The 19,913-nt window shown below is 36.2% G+C and overlaps 1 protein-coding gene across 2 annotated transcripts in view; it reads left to right on the top strand.

Moving 5' to 3' along the window:
* The first annotated feature begins 1,084 nt into the window (after window positions 1-1,084).
* The window catches only part of CDH7 (cadherin 7), a 68,838-nt gene continuing 50,009 nt past the window's right edge, over window positions 1,085-19,913 (top strand). For both annotated transcript variants that reach the window (XM_009646200.2, XM_035901614.1), the window contains exon 1: window positions 1,085-1,294. In XM_009646200.2, the coding sequence (XP_009644495.1) occupies window positions 1,085-1,294 (210 nt within the window). The remainder of the gene's footprint in view (window positions 1,295-19,913) is intronic.

The following is a 19,913-nucleotide window of genomic DNA, read 5'->3' as shown; positions in this document are numbered from 1 at the left end:
AATTGTAAAAGGCAGAAAAAAAGACTTATTTAAGTATCAAAGAGGTATTTCTTGTTTTAAATGATTATTTTTTAGTGAGTTCCACCAGTTACTAAGTGATCAAGATTTTGAGATAAAAAGGACAAGATGCACAAAAAGATAAAACCTATATGTGTTGCTGCTGAAAAATCATTTGTCATTGATTCAAGGTTTCATTGAAAACACAAAATCAGATTATCCTCTGATCTTTCTGAACATATTTGTGTATAAGTATATAAACTAGTCTAGCTTGCTTCTTACCGTGCCTGACATTTACTTTAGGAATATAGTAAAAATGAGTGGGGAGACTCTGAGGGCTTTTTAGCGGGTCAGATTCAGATCAGAACAAATCATGACATCTGGTGTACTGCGACTACAAATCAATCAAATTGATCTGATTCATCTTGTACTCCTTTATTTTACTTTTCACTTGTATGGAAGAGAGTTAAGCTAGCATATGTCCTTTCCACTAATTTAACTTCCTGCCTGTATCTGGTTCATAATTATATCACGGTAATGGCAAGTAAAGCAGACTGTAGAAGACAGAGGAGGAAAAATCAAAACAAATAACTAAAAAACTACACTTGCTTTGTGTATTTTAAAGAGAAAAAAATCAGCCTTTGTACTGGGGAAACTGGTTTATTAAGAGAACAGTCATGAGAAAACTTTGTAACTATAAATATAGATCGATCAGCAGTAGTAAAGCCTTCCAAGGAATGCGCTCTAAACTCTCAGAGACTTATGTAAACTCAACTGTGCTGATGATGAGAAAAGTCATAAATAAACATTTCTGATGCATTATGTGAAAGCTGCAAAGAATTTGCATTCTTTAAAGAAAAAAAATGTCTGACAACAGTTCTTGTCTTTTTCCCAGATAGGTACCTATTACACCATTTCTTTGGTGAAGGCTGTTCAGCAGTGGTGACTTCTTCCAATCGACCACTCCACAAATTATTATCTCTGGACTCCCAGCTGACACCCTACCGAAGGCTAGAGCTACTGAGACAACTGGAATTGTGCCCACTCTCGTCAAGGTTTTTTCTTACACGGGGGAAAAAAAAAAAAGATGAAGTTGGGCAAAGTGGAGTTCTGCCATTTTCTGCAGATACTAGCTCTTTTCCTGTGTTTTTCTGGGATGAACCAAGCAGAGCTCTCAAGGTCCAGGTCAAAGCCCTACTTTCAGTCAGTGAGGACGAGAACAAAGCGCAGCTGGGTGTGGAATCAATTCTTTGTGCTGGAAGAATACATGGGTACAGACCCACTCTATGTAGGAAAGGTAGGGGATTTAAACAAACTTTGGAGGGTGTAGATGCTTCCTTTTTGATGTATTTATATGGTGCAAACTGAAAATTACAATTGTGTCAGTGTGGTTCAATTAAGCCAGGGTGGACCAAAGTTTTGTAGTTTGAAAAAGAAAAATGTTTAGCACTTCAAAACAGCAACACATTACATTCCTGATTCCTCTTGCAATTTTCCTTAAAACTACATATTAGATATGCTTCTTTAAAAGAGTGCAGTAATGAAAGTGTTTTACAACCACCGATATAAAAAAAAATATTGCTGATATTAGATGTATTTTTTTACATGGGAACAGAGAAATATAACAATTATCTTGTAAGCGCTAACAGCTAGTCCCAGAAAATAAGAGTTCCATGTTATGTTGGATGCTCCCTAAAGATCAGCGCTGCTGAAGTCAAGAGAGAAAGAAACAGGCATCTGGGGGTGTGACAAGTAAAAAGGAGGGCATGTCTGCATTACTGCTTTGCTTTGAAGTTGCTTGGCTGGCAGATTGGCACCTTGGGGGCCTCGCTGCCCTCCATGCATAGCATAGCCCTGTAGTTTTACCTTCCCTCTGATGGGCACCAGGCCAGTGCAGAACAAGCCCTTGTATCAGGGCATCCCAAACGGCTCGTTTCAAGCACCCGTCGCTGCACGTGGAGCATACTGAGCACAGCTGTGAACCCGGGACTTAGCTCATTCACTGCCTTGTGCTGGTGGGTAATACGCTTCCTTCAGCAATTATGAAGGAAAAGAAAAATCCAGACAAAAAACCCTCTTGTGTTTCTATGTTACATTTATGGTAATCATCTTATAGAAAGAAAAAACCATTTTTCTATGTAATATCAGAATCAATAAATAGAGTTTCTCATTAAAATATAGAAAATGCATAGAAAACAAGGGAGTGACAGCTTTTGGCAAAATGGCATGCTTACAGATGAAGTAATCTGAAATCCGCTGCTTCAAATATATGAGCGCAGTGAATTTCAGCTTACTTAATTCATCCTACTGAATCAAAAACCTTGATGTTTGTGTTAACACAGTTAAGCACTTAGAATTTAATCATGCCAACTGAATAATCAAGTTAAATGGGGAACTGCTCTCATGATTACAGCTATGGTTGTGTTTAGGTGCTTTTCTGAACCGGGGCTGGTACTTTGCACAACTGAGCCCTTAAGAAAGATGTGCTAGAATCAGAAATATCATCTCTTACTACAGCAGTCATGAGAGTTTTGTTAAGTTTACGTTATCTAGCAGTTTCCATTCTGATGCTGTGCAGCTGCTGCTTGGCTTACTGAGTTTTGTCTTTTCGGCAAATTTGTTCTCAGGTTGGAGCTTCTCTTGTGCCTCTGGAAAACGGCATATTTGGCATTCTCGCCCACTGATAAAAAAGGAAGTGTGGCTTGCAAATTAGAATTTCTCTCCTGGAAAAGAAGTGTCTTTAAATACTTGACTGAAGACTAGTTTTGATCTGTAGCAATTCTTATATTAATTCGATTGCTATATTAGGGCCAAAGATGCTGTGGTAGTGCTAGAGTACATGATATTTGCATGTATGTGGTTATTTTTAGCTTCACAGTCTGCTCTTTCCTGTCCTTTACAGGAGTCCTAGCATTCATAAGCAGATATCTCCTGAAGAGCAAACCTTTTTTTTTTTTCTGAAACAGTCTGTACCCAGCCTGCTTTTGTATCAGCAGTATGAATTGTTGGCTCAGGAACTCACATTTGTACTAGCAATTCATTTTGTAGGAAAAGCAGATAAAAATTTGCACTTGCAAAAGGAAGCCCATCTTCCCAGAAACAGAGCCCTTGCTGAGCATCTTATAAGATAAGACGTGCCCAGTTCCTAACCTTCTCACTGGAGAGGCTTTTTACTGTGTGGTTCCTGAGGTGCAATCATGACCAAAGCTGCATTCCCACACAGGGGAGCAAAAAGGTGAAGAAGTGATTTTCTTTCTGTATGTTAACATATTATCTGTAGCACTACTCTGAAGTGAGCAGCAGTTGCCTTTCTCCCCCTCTTCTCTCCTTAAAAATATTGCTGTTCTTGCTTCAATCCCTTTGCAAGCAGGTAGGGACTGAGAAGACTGAGATTTAGGTAGGAAGGTTAGGTTGTTTTTTCCTTTTTTTTTTTTTTTTTTTTTATTTCTTTCCCCTTTGTGAGGAAGCTACGTCAAGCAAAGAGCTGGCATAACTCACTTTTCTCAACAAGTAAAGTGGAGGCAGCAACCGGACTCTGCCTTGTGTTTTGCAGAGTGCTCTGCTCCTGGGGAGGTCAGTCCTGCACTATCTTACATTCAGGATGCTTTGCAGGGTGCCAGTCTAACTGCACATCCAGGAATGAGGAACCTTCCTTCAGATTTTAAGGGCTGTGAGATAAAAATGCTTCAGAAAAAAATCAGGCAAATGGAGCTGCAATAGGGAATGTTTTCTCCCCACCACTATTCAATTTTACAAAGCCCTAGGCAATTCTGTTTGGAGGGCAGCATTCAGAGAATTTTAGGGTTACACGGCAAATAATTCAAGAGTTATGAAATACCAATGTTAATTCCGTGTTCAGCATTAACTCTGTCCTCCTGAGTGTGTGCATTCTGATGTTCTAATTGCATGATCACGCAGGGTAAAATCCTGTTCCTTTTAAATAACGTAACATGATTCCTATTCACCTCAGTAAGATGAGGTTTTCACTTAAAATAATTTTTGAGTGTTTTCATGTTTGTTTAACAAGGCTTTGGATCCATACCATATTGCAGCGTTCCTTCCTGCAGCCTTGATATCCATTTATTGGCAGAATGTTTTTTGCTTGTTTTTTAAAAAATGTATTTATTTTCTTACAGCAGCAGGGGCTCGTTTGTCGCGTCACTCTGGAGAAACCTCTGGAGGAGTTCCATTAGTTTTACACTAATAGGAGTCAGAGGTGACTGAGGGTTTTTTGGTTTTTTGGTTTTTTTTTTTTTAGTAGGTCTTTCCTCTCCATGGTATGAATTTTAATCATCCTGGATTCAATCCTGAGTAATTCTGAGTGCCTCTTGGGAGGTGCTTAACGCGTAATCAGATTGTGGACTGAACCATATACAATTTCTTTCTGTCTGTCAGCACAGCATATGTTATGTTCACTTAAAGGGCTGAAGCATTTAACTGTTTAGCCCATTTACCTGTTCAGATAGGCACTGTTATCTTCCAGACATGCCCTGTAGGAGATGAGGCAGTTACCTACAATGTTAATTTAGCTAGAAGCATAGGTGGCTTCTGTTTTCAGGAAAATGTTTACTATTGCTTGGTAATATGTTTTGTGAAATGCCTTACTTTGTGTTTTCCATATAAATTACTTTAATGGAATCTATTTGGGCATAAAAATAATAGTACATAGCAGTTTTAAATGATTCAATGCATAAACACCTCAAATTAGTAAAAAGTGCATGCTATTATACTGAATATTTGAAAAGCTGTATACAACCTTGCAATTAAAGTCTATACAGGTACACATTGGCAAAAAAGAGGTACAGTTAAAGTAGAAGTTTAAAATTTTGTTGATATCTATTTTGATTTTGTTACATAACTATCAGACATCCAGGGTTTGGTTTTAGTTGTGAATTTTTTGTTGTTGCTGTTGGGTTTGGGGTGTCTTGTTTGTTTTTAATTCCATTTTACATGTTTGGCTGCAAGAGCATCAGTCTCCTCAAAAGCATTCTATTGAAAAAATCTCAGCCAGTAATCCTTTAATTTTTTTTATAAAAAAAAAATTAAAAAATCAAAAGAAGCCACAAATAAACCTGAAGAAGTGAAACAAGGCTGTGAACTCCATGTGAGAAGCTGATTGATAGCTGGCTTCTCTGTTTTCTTTTGGATCCAAACCAAAGCTCCTTTTCCAATGGCTCTAAATTTAGGTATAGTTAAAGACAGGGACAGTTTCAAGCTCTTTGTTGAATTCAACTTTTTTTTTTTTTTTTCCCCCTGAAACTTCACTAAAGTATGAAGGACTGAAAATAAGAGAGAAAAAGACATAGGCTTGATAGAGCACAACCCCAAGAGACTGGTGTTTAACTTTGAGAGGTTCCCTGGTACTTCTCAAAAATAACACTTGGAACTTGTAAGGTGCCTTGCATGTAGTTGTTATTTATAATGTATGGTGAAAGAAAGCATACATCCTAACCTGCATTTTCTAGATAGTAAAGTCAAGAAAAAAAGGTTAAATGAGTGAATTAAGACCATGTAGTTTGTTAGAGTTCGCAGTCATTGTCTTCCAATTCCATTTTACCTGCGTCTTTGTTTTTCTTCTAACTATTTTAAGATAAAAAGGCTTGTTGGACTCAATTTTCAGCCATAGACCAAAGTGCATAAAAGCTAATATTTGCATTATTTTTTTTTCTGGAGTAGTGCAAAATGAGTGAAGCATAAAAAAAAAAAAGATGCAGTGATCTTAAACATTTCCTAGAAAACTGGTGCATTTTGCATTTAAGAGAATTTGCAGGTTTGCACAAAAGCAGGGTGGGGAAAGGGCTTTTCAAGCAGCAAAATAAAAAGAAGTGTATGTTATTGTTGGCATACAGAGTGGATTGTTTTTTCCAGCCTCATCATTTTGGAGGCAAGGAGGCTGGACAGGGGAGGATACGGGGGTTTTGTGTTTGTGTTTTGTTTTTCAAAATTGTTGGTGAATGTGTCAATAGGGTGACAGAATTTTTCAAATATTATATTTATCTCTGCTGTGACTTTATATCAAACCATACAGATGTAGTCAAAAGTAGGACTCTTTTTCTCGATCATAGCCTGACACTGTCAGATGTGTCTGATGGCTTTTTGACTGACTTGGATAATAAGTGTCTTTGTAAAATACTTCAAGGCAGTGAGTACTGTGGAAGCTGTGGCCTCTCAGTCAAACTCAGACCGATATGCAGGAATATCAGCTGCTGAGAAACCGAGGGACTCCATATGTGCTGAAAGAGCTGAGGATCTCTGAATAGAAATTAACACAAATAACTTTTCAACTCTCTAGAAACTATACTACAACAGTTTTATTGACACTTTGGGAAATGAAGAGGAGATGGGGTGAAATTACAAAGGCTAAGTGTAGGTAAAAGAGGCTAGACTGCCTCATTTGCAGGTAACAGAGAAGGAGGCGGGTTGGATGTGATTCCCTGGAGGTTTCTGTCCCTCCTTGCTGCCTCTGGAGGCAACCCACTGGGACCTGTGCTCTTTGCCCAGCCTCAGCCTGGGGTCTCACTCCTCCAAGCATCCTGCACAAGATAAATGTTTATGTTTGCTCTGCTAGTATGCTCCCACCAGAGAGTAGCTACAGCTCTGCACAGATATTTTTTTTCTTTTCTTCCCCCCACCCCACCCCACCCCAAGTACTTTGGGGGGAAAAAACCCAACCAAACCCAGCCCAAATCAACTATTCATCTGTCTTTGTGGACACTATGTGGGAAACAAAGATGACTTAATAACTCAGAGAGATGCTTCCCCTTTGTTATATTTTTTGCTTCTTTTTTATTTATGTTATCTTTACTTTTAGCATAATCTTTGAAGCACTGTTGTTTTATATACTCCCAAAAGGCCATTTATGAAAGTGAAAAAGCAATCAGTTGTATTCCTGATATGTATCCATCTTAGGAACTCTTTGTTTTTCTGTGCTATGAAAATTGTTAACAGTTGACCTTTTAAGTAAAATGGGACATGCCATTTCTGTCAGTGTTTTATTGCCACAAGTGCTGCAAATAAAACAAATGAACAGGCAAAATAGTCAAGTTCTGCTTACCTGCTTTGCAGATTGAACAGGTCTTGGTGAAGGGATGCTTCAGCTGTACAGCAGTGGTATGAATTTACCATCTCAGCTTGTACTACATAGTAACTAGTAGCATGCACTTTTCTTAACTGGATAGTCACCGTGGGCTTTGCGTTATTCCATGCTTTACTTTATTTGGATTATCCTGAATAACTGAGAGCTGACTGACAATCTGAATGTTTTCTACTTAGCATGCAGGGCTAAAATGTCTCTGGGGAGAACGGTGAGATTAAGGCACACAGGAAGAATTATCCAAAGGGATAACCTAAAATCTACTGCTTTTTCCTGGTTGATTTCATTAGCCTGCACAGCTATAGTGTAATTTCCTCTTTCTTTAGGAAGTCATCTTCTCACATAGCTGAATGGATACAGAAATGGGTTTTATGCTGGGGATTTAAAGTGATGACAATTTCCCCATGCTCAAGCACTAAAAGACAATTTGTATGTAATTTCATTATTAGAAGCGATAATAGAGTTGAGAGACTTATGGTTAGATGCTGAACCAGAACATGCAGCTTTTTGATCTTTTAGTATAATATAGAACATTGATCCTTAACATGTGGCATTACAGAAGAGGAAGGTTAGTGAAGGTGATGACAACACCCATAAATTAAGTAGCCCTCATCGCAGCTTTTTATTCAATGGCACAGCCATGCTATTTATATAATCCTGTAATACCAGTTCCGTAATTCAGTAGACTAATAGGGTCTACCTGCAGTGGTCTGCTCTGAATGTCTTCTGGGCATTATTTAAATCTGTATTTTATGGGTCTCTGACAAAACAGAAAAGCAAGAGTAAAAGCTAATTTTGCAGCAATACACAGATGCAAGTCTCCTGTGTGCTTGGCTGGTTATCAGAAAATGCCTTCTTTTCATGAGAGCATGAGATTTACAGTTTTGATGTCAGTCAAGCTCATGCTGCTTCAGCAGACTTTTCTTAGTCATGTTCTAATGTTCCTTCTCTTTTTCATCTGCTGAGCTTGTTTTTAGTCCTCTGGTTCATGCTATTGGCATGAACATTCCACATCCAGTTTCACCTCTGTCTCACAACTGTGTATTAATGATATTGGAAATACAACACTGGCTACCAAGAACTGTAAGTATTTGCATTATTCTAAGGCTAAGGAAGTCCAGTCATTAACCAAATTCCCACTGTGCCAGGCACAGTGCAAGCAAACACAACCCCTGCCCTGAGACAGTGGTCTTGTAAAACAAGAGGCAGTAGCGGATTAAGAAGCAATGACAAAACCCAGAGAAATATGGAGACATTAGTCAACATCCCCAAAATAGCTTGAGAACAATAGCTCACTATTGTTCTTTACTATGAAGATAACATATTATTTGTTCTGCAAATTATAATCATGTAACGTTTTTAAATATTATCAACAGATAACAAGGAGTTGTTCCTTGCCTTTATTTTCCATCCTTTATGGATGACAAGTTAGCTGAGATTCATAAGTGTAGATCTATTTGATACCTATGTTAGTACAAGGCTACTTCTTTCAGACAAGTGAAGATAAAGGATATTTTTCCATTGCTTTCAAAAGATCAAACTGCATATGCTTTAAAGTTTTATATCTTGTGGCCTGTTATCACACTACCTTTTCCATGTTGTCTTTTTTCTTACACCTGTACTTTTAGACATGAGTGTTTTTCTCAGTCCCATTGGGAATTTACTCATGTATTTAGTATTTTCATGTGTCACAGTCTAAAAGTGCTCCAGGACTATTGCTGCCTTGTCACAATTCTGAGTTTCATCTTTGTTCTACATTGTTGGGGTTCTTCTTTTTTTTTTTTTTTTTTTTAAATATCACATTGCAATTCTCAAGTTCCTTGTCTTTTCTTTTTAGTAATCACTTAATAAAATAATACCTGTGTATACATGCTAGTTTTTCAGTGCTATTTTTTACCAGTTAGTGGGAATACCTGGGACAACATATTTAGAAATCCTGAAAAAATCAGGGATTGGTTCCTTCATGTCCAATAGATTGGCTTTTTCATAAATATACAGGTGATAAGTCATGGAAAAACTCTGCAGTATAAACTTTTTCTCTCAGCATTATGCATTTCCCTGGAAGATGGGGCTGAGCTGAGTGCTAATGGTGCCGAGAGAAGAAGTTAATACACTAGGTTCCTCACTTCTCTCAGAATAACTATTAGCTACCTTATGCTACCAGCATCTTCTCCGTCACTTTTGCACTGGAAGAGACACTTACTGTCACATAAATTAGAGACAAGTAGCTCTTAGAAAAAGCAGTGAAGTTCATGCTGTTAGGAGAACTCTAATTCTGTCCCAACTGTCCAAACTAGCCTACACCACAAGCAGAAGTTTGAGGAGGTCATAATGCTTAATCACTCATAGCTTCAAGGCTGTAAGAAGGACGATCAGACAGTTAAAAATGTTTGTGTGTGTGTGTGTTTACATGATATTAAAAATATGTTGTCAACACCCAACTATAGATGACTTGACCTCAACCTATAAATGAGAACAACCTTAACCTTCCCTGTCTAAGTGTAAACTTAGCCAATGAAGAAGCTCCATTGACAACAGACCATATCATGAAAAGATGATGATCACCAAAATCAGTAAATATGTTCAAAAATTATACAATATATTTAGGAATAATTCTTGCAGATGTTTTTGACTCAGCTAAGAAATTGCTACTGTTAATAGTTCCTTCCATATTCAAGTGTTTGCTGGTGCTACAGCCCTGTGCCATTGCAAAAGCAATATTTTTATTTATGTGGGTGTAAAGCATGTAGAACAGTAGTAGTAGTCTGTAAGTCATAAACAATATAGCAAAGAATAAACTTTATCTTTTAGATAAATACGAATGCCAAGATAAATATAGCTATTTTGCATATAGTAGTTCATGTGCAATTATTCGTGTGCCAGAAAATACAAAATACACCTTATTACTGGCTCAGTCTCAGTCTATCTTTTTCAGAATGCTCCCCTGGGACAAGAAGGTAGTTCTAAACATTCGAGAAGGCAGCAAGAGTTTTTTGATAAGTATTGCTTATTAAGCTGTTCTGTTCATAAAGTAACTGAAGATTTAATCCAGAATCTTGTGATCAGTTTCATCAACCCTCATAGACCATTTGAGAATATTCATTTTGGAATACAAACACTTTGGCTGTTCTAAAATTAAATTTTTAACTGATATTTTATCCTGTAGGTTAGTAAAAGAGGAGTACTGAGGACGGATTGACAACAGGTAGCAACATATTCCACATTTTGACAGTGAAAAAGGAGTGCCTTCCTTTCATATAGTCATATAGTATCCTTAGAGCACTGAAGGCCTGCATTATGGTCTTTCATATGGGTGAATATGGTATATGTTGAGAACAGCCAAGGGCGGTCCGACACAATGTTCTACCTACATCACGGGAGCTTCTTTGGCCCTCTCTGTGTAGAAAGAAATAAATTTAATGTCATTTTCCAGGTGATACAAGGAGATTTTGCTGCATGAATTCCACAAAATGTGACCATAGTCATACTGTCCCTTTTAGTTTTCCTGTTTCTGTAAATCATGAGAAATTACCTTGAGGACTATAGAAACATGCAATTTTGTTGCTGTGGAGTGTGTGCAAAAAGAATTGACCTCACAAAGTTGTTTTCCATTTGAAATGCTTGCAAAATATGGAAAATCCGGTACTTGGATACGTGTGTAAGGATGATAAGCTGCTTAAACATTTCATACTGAGGTACCAAATTGTAACCCTGCTGACTAGGCAATCAAGCAATTCATTTTCCTTGCAAGGTAGACAGGTGCTGTATTAAGCAAGGTTTAGCTTGTTATTCTGTAACAATGAAAAGTTTTCAGACACAGTTGGGAAAAGCAGATGGTCATTTCTTAAGTTTCCATAATCACGGTATAAATGCAATGCCATAAATTAGAAAAATACTTAACTTGCCTTTCTTATACAATGTAGACACATAATATGGGCAAAGTAGGCATTTGGGAAAGTACTTGGCATATTTTTATGTTTCTTTTTTAACTTGCAGGGCTATAATGATGTTTTGCAAGGCAAAGTAAAGGTTGTTCTGTTTTTCGTACTCTTGAAGTTGTGCGTCTCTTTAATCAACAGACCCTTCCTGATGTTTTCCTGTAAGGTTGGGCTCAAGGAAAACATTCAATACTGTTAATTTTTTTACCTCAACTGAAGGTTTAAATGCCTTCAGGGTGGAGTGTGGGACTGTCAGAAGCAGCAGCATGTTGCCACATGGGAAAGGCAGCTCAGGGCCATGAGTCTTCACATTGGCTTAGAAACCCTGGGTGTCTTCACTAAATACAGTACAACGTTCTAATATTTGTCTGATTGTTTACAGAGTAGCAGAGAATTTTCTCTTAAAAATGACTGTTAACACTTTGTTACTCAGTAAATGGATTCTATGTGTGAGTCACACCTGCCTGTTCTGGTGATAATTTTTTTTTCCTACTTATTATTTCTGTTAGTCCTGCTGAGCTAACACAGCCGAGAGAGAGCATACTGCATTCTATTATTTCTTGAGTGTCATCCACAGACGTGTTTGTTATGTTCCACTGACTTACACCTGCAAACCCAGCTATAAGCTATGGAATCATACATTTTTACAACGAGAACAGAATCTGAAGGTAGCAGGGATTTTACTTGCTTATGTAATCAGAGGCATAATTCATCTTCTGGAAAGAAAGAGCTTGTCTTTACAAGACTCAACCAAGTTGTGATATGAACAGCTTACATATGACTTGTCCACTGAGTCTATTTGAAATGCAAGTCACAGAAAGGCATCGCTGGTTTTATACTACCACTGTTCAGCATGCAGCACATTAACAGAAAGCCTGTTTACTGTCTTAATGACTTTTTATGATCAAATTAGTTTACTTGGTTAATTCAGTTTGTTCTTGGCCAGTTAAGATTGAATTCACTAGATTTTCTATTGAACAGCTACTCTCCATCCACTTGTACTGTTGCATTTGTACATATATGGACACAGCAACATGGCTCTATTACTGAACTGGCATACTTTCTCTTTGATAAAAAACGGAGAATTTAATAGTGCACCCTGGTTCCTTTATTCTCTTATATAGCTGTTATATTTGCCTTCCAGCCTTCCACCTGTTTTAAAAGTAGTTGCAAGCAGACTGAAGAGTATTCTTTATCTTGTGCTGCCATGATCACTGACTACCAGGGTTTGATCACTTCTGTGAACATGCTTTGGAGTTTTTCATGTATTCTTCACTGAAAACAAATTTTAAAAAAAAAAGAAAGAAAAGAAAAATTGCCTTCTTGTAAATTTTATTGGGCAAATACAAAAAGAGATTAATGGAGAAAACAAAAGAGGAAGAAGCAATAAAAAGAATTTACGTAAGAAAAAAAAAAAAGCCAATTCTAGCCAACCACAAACTCCCAGAAGAGCAGAGGATCTGTGGGACCATTAGGAGGGCAAAGGATTCACTAGTTAAGAATGCGAGGAATAGAGTACAGTTGAAGAAACACAATGACCTTTGAAGATGTATATAATCTAGAGACAGGTGGGAAATATAAATTCCAGCTGTGAAATACAAGTGAGATTATTAAGTAGAATTTTCTGTTCACTTCAGAAAGTTTGATTTTAATGATATTTGAAGTTTATACATCCTTGATCTTCGTTAGTTTGATCTGCTTGTGACTTTTCTTTGCAGAAGCTTTTATATATCTGTGTTATTTTCACAAGCTAGATTTCACCTACTCATAAGTAGTGTAACTTTTTACTAAACTGACATTGTATTTAAATGACAATTTGCACAGTTTGGAAGGGAAAAAGTATAGAAAAATACCATAAATAAGAGATTTATTTTTCTTGTGCAGAATTTAAAATGATATTTTCCTTTTAGAAGTTATAAAAATTTTGGCAATACCTATTAATGTACAAGGCTCAGAACTTTATGAATGGTGGTATAAATAATTATTTGTTTTCCCTTAAAAATATAAGAGCAGATCCTCAATGAATGGAATTTGTGCTCTCCTTCCAGTGCACAGTGCACAGAGCTGTGCTGATTTACACCAAGCCATATACAACTTTAAGGGGGATATTTAGCACAGTTTGTTAAATTAAGTGATCATTTTAATGGACCACACAGAAGGTGTGAGACAAAAGTGACAATGCCTTGAGTATAAAGTTCTGAACATTACAATTGGTAACAGAAGGACAATCAATGAAACAGTAATCCTATAAAAATACAGAAAGATCAGGTTGCTTGTCAAATTAGAATTGCTTTAATATGGATGCATGCAAGGGGATAGCAAAAGAGCTGGAAACTTTCCATCTGCTTTGTATACAAAGTGATTAGGTTGTGATCACTTAGTCCAAGAGGATAGAAATGATGTACAATTCTGCTGGGATGAGACATGCAAATTGGATCAATTAAGCTTTGAGAGTGCTCAGACAATCTGGTAGAGAAGTTTGCATGCTGTGTCAAGTGAAACTTAGCAAAGATCAGTCTTGAACGCTAGGGGCAACTATTATAGTGATTTAAACTCTAATCTCCAAGAGTAATTCATTGTTTTTGGATTCGGTTATAAAACCGATCAAATACTATAACAAAATGATCAGATACTATAATAAAAGGTCCCTTTAGGAGATGTTTGATGGTATACACAAGAAGTATGACAGATAAATTAGTAACAGTCATCTGAGTTGAAACATTTGAGGTAGATGAGAGTAAACTCAGATGACTGATCTTATCTGCAGTTAATGGAACACACAGTGCTAATAACTCCTGCACCTTCACATTGACCACAATGCTTCAGAAGCAGGGAGTGCTCTCGTAAGGAACTCATTGTGTGCGCTATGTTTATTGAACCAGAGCTCACTCAGAAGGGGAACAATGTGAAAGTGATCATTAGATAAGAGTTCTCTAATTCCATCAGGAACCATCTAAGAATTTGAATTATGTACCCTATGCAACATATTTTATAGTGCCAAAAGGACATGTTTCAGATAATCATCAGAGGGGTCTTTATGTAAATCAAAAGTTCTCAATACATGTGAAGTACTGGAACCTTCAGAAATGAGTTTCTGAAGGAAGACTTTGAATATTTTCGGTAAAATCCAGATGGCTTTCAGAATTAGAAACAGGTCTGCACAATTTGAATTTTAATGTAGATTAGGCAAGTATACATGACCAGCATAAACTAACACCTGCCATTTCAGTATTTTCTCATCATTTGTTTGTCAATGGCACATAAATTGATTGTATGGCCAGCACTTAATGGCAGTGAGTAAGAAACACAGCAAGAATATGTTCTGGTGAAAAAACAGAGAACAGACGAAAAAATCCTGGGTTGGCATCAGCACTGTACAAGGCAAAACTCATATCTATGGATTTTTTTTTAAACTATGAATGAATTTCAATTTTAGTGCATAAATATCTTCTCTCATCATTTGAAATGTCAAAATATGATTTAAGGAAACAAGGTGTGATGACTGCATAAGAATTTGCTGGGATTGTCTTTATTAAGCACTCATTGTGCTCACCAAAATAGAAAAAGGCACCAGGAGAGCACTGCCCTTTACATACAGCTGTTAAAATCCTTCTAAGCTGGAAGGCTTTACAATTAACCTAGTATTGTTCATGTTAAGGCAGTTTGTTATGGTTTTGAAATACTAATGCATTATCCTCCCTCTCAAATGTTTTCTGAAAAACAGCACAAAACAGGCATTAAAAGCATTTCTTTCTCAGCCCTTAATCCTATGGAGTAAAAATGCCTATCAAAATATGAATTACTATCTTGAGGTCAGTCTGGTTATATCTGAAAGCTCTGGCAGACCTGAGAATTTGAATGGTTAAAAAAAAAAAAAAGAATAAATCAAACCTTTTACAGTATTTATTCGCAAAGGATCACTTTAAATGATCTGAACAGTTTAAGGCAGACTTTCAAACATCCATATTTATTGTGCATACCCTACTTCAGCTTGTTCTGAATACTGAACAGCTACAGTGTGAATTTATGTAATGGAATCACTTAAGCTTTCAATTCTGATTCTTACAATTAGTCTGTGTGATGCACATTGATGTTCATTAAAGCACCCTTTCTTTGCACAGGGATTAAGGCTCTTTTTCAGAAATGCGCTTAGGCATATGCTTAGTACCAACTTCCATGAACATTAAGCAAGTCCTGACATGCTGCACATGGATAAGGATGATTTCCTAACTTAGAGAATTCTAAACCAGAAATTTAATTTGATGTAGCACAGGGTTAAATTTTCGTAATCTTTGGAGTAAAGTGTGAACAATGGGCTGTTAATTAACTAGCCAGCATATATGGATGGATGGATATGTATTTTAGAAACACTTTTGGATAAAAATCAATGTGATAAACCATCTTCAGTGAAATACCTAAGAGTAGGGGGAAAATAGAAAAATAAAAAGAAATTGTCCTATAGTTTACTGAAAAAAGAACAACTTATTTGTCATTCAGTGTTTTACCTTTACTGAACTGCAGTGTTAGTAATCGGTCAGAGTAGTTAATAGAAAGCACTACAGAAATGTTAGGGTGTTTAATCAAGCCAGACTGAAAAAGAGATTCTAAATGAAATGTAAACACACTGACAACAGTAACTTGTGTTTTAAGATTTTCATTGCTGCCCTTTTCATATGAAATAATTTACTCATGTTAAAATGTTGTAGTAAAAAAATTTCACATTCAAAATTCTCTGTTCTTGCTTTGTTTCCTTGACCCACTGTCAGCTTTGAGCAGTTATGACTCTCTCCCCAACATACCTTTCCAGGGACTAATTATGTATGATATGGGCATTGTGTTAAATTCTTAATTTTGCACTTTAAATCTAGGAGTAGTCCCATTGTTCTTAGTGGGAATAGCTATGGGATTAGATTTGTGGAAATGCTTTGAGGAATATATGGGTGGTGTGAAACATTTTATAACATGTAACCAATATGATCATATGAAGAATTGTCAATTTCAAGTCGGCTATAAACTTTCTAGAAAAGTCAGCACTAAGTATTGCATTTATCCAAACATTTAAAACTTTATAAAGAAAGAAACTAGGAATTTAATTGTTAGGAAGCATAACACAATAACACTGATGCCCTGACATGTATATTATTATTTATGTACATTAGAATGGACATGTAGACCAACATGTTAATTCTGCTTTGTTTTAAAATTTTGATAAATTTCATTTAACAAGTCCTTAACTGTTTTCAGGGAATTATAGGTTAGTGTGGCTGTGGACCCAGTTAATTATATTTTTTCTGTATTGTAAATCTTTCTTCATTAAAACGATCAGATCGTGCTTTCTTCTGTAGTCCAGTACTTTATAAGCTTCTACAGACACAGTTAGTCGCAGTAATTACTTCAACTGCTTTACAGTTACATATTTTACTGTTGTCCTCTAGTCTGTCAGGGTTTCAGCACTTCCCACTCACACACAAGGTAAGATTATAAGTGGATATTTCATAGCATTAAACTTTCAAGAACAAATGAAATTTGAAGAATTGATACAACATAAAACCAAACAAAAAACAACAGAAAACCCCTCTACACCCTCTGGGTATCTATTCCTTGGTACTAATGTTCTTTGGAAGCAGGTTCCTATGAGAAAAATCATTATCAACCAAGCAGCGCTGCAAGCTATTTTGGATAGTTGAAGCAGAAACAGGATAATCATTCTAATCTATAGATCAGTGGTCTGACAGAGAAGAGACAATATGGGGAGTATAATTTCCACTCTAAAATAAAGACATTCAGTATAGGTACATATCTTATCTCATAAAATACTTTAATACCAGATGAATTTTTGTTCGTAAATTTGGTATTATTGATAACGTAGTCAAACAAGAAGTGTGTATGATGATTTTTCCTGCTCAGTGTTATTACAGATAATTCTTTAGGTTACAGATTTAGATATGAAAAAATAGATCCTTTAATATGGTCTCATTTTCTGTGGTTGAAATCCTAGACCTGAATTATCATGACCAAGTAGAAGAAACAATATTGGAGAAACAAATTTCCAATCAGCATATTTGTATTCTTTTTCTTATTTCTGTTTCCAAGAACAGGAAAAAAACTACAAGCATCCATTTTGCATTATTGCAGATATATAAACTATGCTATTGCCTTTCTTCTTTCATCTCCCCTCTGTCACTGTTTTCTCTACCACAAGGCAAAGTGCATTCACGCATTCTTGGCACATATAAATAAATAAAGAAAAAAAGAAACGAAGAAGACTTTAAGATAATAAATAATTAATAAAAGGATTAACATTTTTTACAATGTACAGTGGTATAAGAACTGTAAATTTATATGTAATAATGCATATATACATATATGTATTTCATACAAGAAAAGTATATGCTCAAGAAACAGTTCTTTACTATATTTATATTAATATTGCTCAAGAAGAGATTGTTTCATGTGTAGTGGAGAAGTAATTTGAAAAGAAGAATGAGTACAGTTTCTTGAAGGCTCTGTTTCTGTAAGCTGCTACATGTGCATCAACTTTTCAAGCCCATGGACATCTGCCAGCCCAGAGATATTCTTCTATTAAGTATACTAGGGTCTTTGGTATTTACTTGCCATGCTACATTTTTTAAGCCTGATCATTTTCATAGAAGCTGTATGTGAGGAATATAGGGAGAGAGCATCCTCACACAATTTTATTACATCACTGAAATAGAGAGTAGTGACTTTAAGGGAATTTTGTCTTACAGCTTCAGTGATTTTTGGCAACAAAATAAATCAAATCACTGGACAAGTAAATACGTTGGTTTAGTATATACAAGCAAGTAGTATGGTGCATTATGAATAGATATGGATCATGTGAAAATACTATTGGTATGTATGGGAGAGAACTTAGTCCCTTTCCTGGAGAATAAGTAAATGCAGAGACCCAAATAGAGCTAGTAAGAATAAGCATTCAGGAATTTGTAAATAGAATTTTACTGCCCTGGTATTTTCACATGATTTAATTGTTTTAGGCACTTGTATAAATGAGGCTTGAGTCACTGTTTTCTTTAATCAAAAATTAAATCTATTTGGGTAAAAAAAGAAGCAGTTTTTATATGGTAAGTCAGATGGCAAATCCACTACTGTATGGCTTGGTTTGTAAGTAATGCAGTTCTGTTACTGAAATACTCAGAATAAGTACTCCAAGGAATAAATACTGATGGACTAGAGTGGTTTGGGAAGAAACAAAACAAAACAAAGCTGAATATTGAACAGGTCTGTAAGGATTCTAATGTGCATGTTGTTTACAAAACACTGTGGTCTGTTTCCCCATTCTAAATTCTAGCAAGATAATTTCTGAAAAGCTTGAAGTGTGTGTGAGGGGAAGGTCTCTTTTTTTCCATTCTTATTCTGAAAGTGTTATGTTGCCTGCAGGCTCTTGGTGGTGCTACGATACAGTATTGCTGTCCCCCCACCCCCAATAAATATTATGCAATTAGTACGTGATGATGCACAGTATACAGATGGCATTTACCTCCCAAAGCTGCCAAACTGTCTTTTTAAGAGTGTGAATGACAAATAGTCATTTTGGAGAGTGACGTGTCATGATGAAGGCCCATTAAAACTCCTGAAGAATACTCAGCCAGCTACATATGCCCACTCAGCTCCATCTACAGCAGCAGCTGCTTCTGAGTTCCTCCTGTAGCTGCACTAATCTTAATGGGCTGGCTGCACAATTCCCTGTCGCCACAGGGCATTGCATGTTCTTATTAAAACTGGGGGGGAGAAGGCACAGATTTGTAAGTACAGAATCTGCAGAGAGCGAAAAAGAAGAGGATAGAATAAAGAAACGTACTTGTGTGTGCGTGTGCACGTGTGTATGTATGTATACACACACTTAAATCTATGCATAAATTGTATACATGTATACAATCACTCTATCACTGTCTATATAAAGAGCTAAATTATATAAGTATACTCAGAGAGACAGAACACTATAGACACAACTGGGTGTTATTAAGAGAAAAAATGTCATTAAAATGTGACATGGTTGCTCTTATCACATCCAGATTTCAGTATTTCCTATTAATTATTCAACTCACTAGCCTTTAGATGACAGTATCTCTTACTCCTAGAGGAACATTTCATCTGAACTTTGTCTTCCACTTAGAAGCCTTGAGGGCTTACTTAGATACTAACTGGAATGTTACGAAGTGTAAGTTTTAGAATTTTGGTTCTTCTGTTTTGAATTTTGTTTGAACAATAACCATCAAGGAACTAAAGAAGTTTCACTGTTCTCTTTCCTGTTTCGCCCCCCCTCTCCTCCCTTTTTCAAAAGGTTAGCAAAATTAAATATTCACTTCATGTGGCTGAGGTGATAAAATTATTATCCTCCTGGAGCACTGATCAGTCACTTAAGAGTATTTTTCAGTAAAGTCTTCCACCAATATTTCTGAACCTTTTACAACAATGGGGGAAAGAGGGAATAGTGAAGCCTGACTGCTTATTCCAAGTTTGATTGTGGAAAATAATTCTGAGTAAAGTAATAAAAATTCTTACTATTTTAATTTCTTAGACACAGAAACATACATTCTGTAACAGCAAAAAAAAATCACAAACTACATTAATAGGGGAAATTAAGGGTTTTTTTTTTTTTTAAAAAGAATGATGCCTAGTTAATTCAGAACAAGCTGACACTTATGCTACTCTCCCTGCCCACCAGTCATGTTTCTTATGTTTGCTCCTCTTGTTCCAGAACTTTAAAATCAATGACAATTTAAATTGCATTCTCTTTTTTTTTTTTTTTTCCCCCTCCAGGGTAGTCTTTTTTTTGTAAACTTGGAGTAGTAGTAATATACACCCTCAGTAAAATGACACCTGACCAGATTCAGGTTATCAGC

Source organism: Egretta garzetta, unplaced genomic scaffold, assembly GCF_000687185.1.
Source record: "Egretta garzetta isolate BGI_Z169 unplaced genomic scaffold, ASM68718v1 scaffold259, whole genome shotgun sequence".
In the NCBI taxonomy this organism is placed as follows: domain Eukaryota; kingdom Metazoa; phylum Chordata; class Aves; order Pelecaniformes; family Ardeidae; genus Egretta; species Egretta garzetta.
This window is presented reverse-complemented; position numbering and strand designations above follow the sequence as displayed.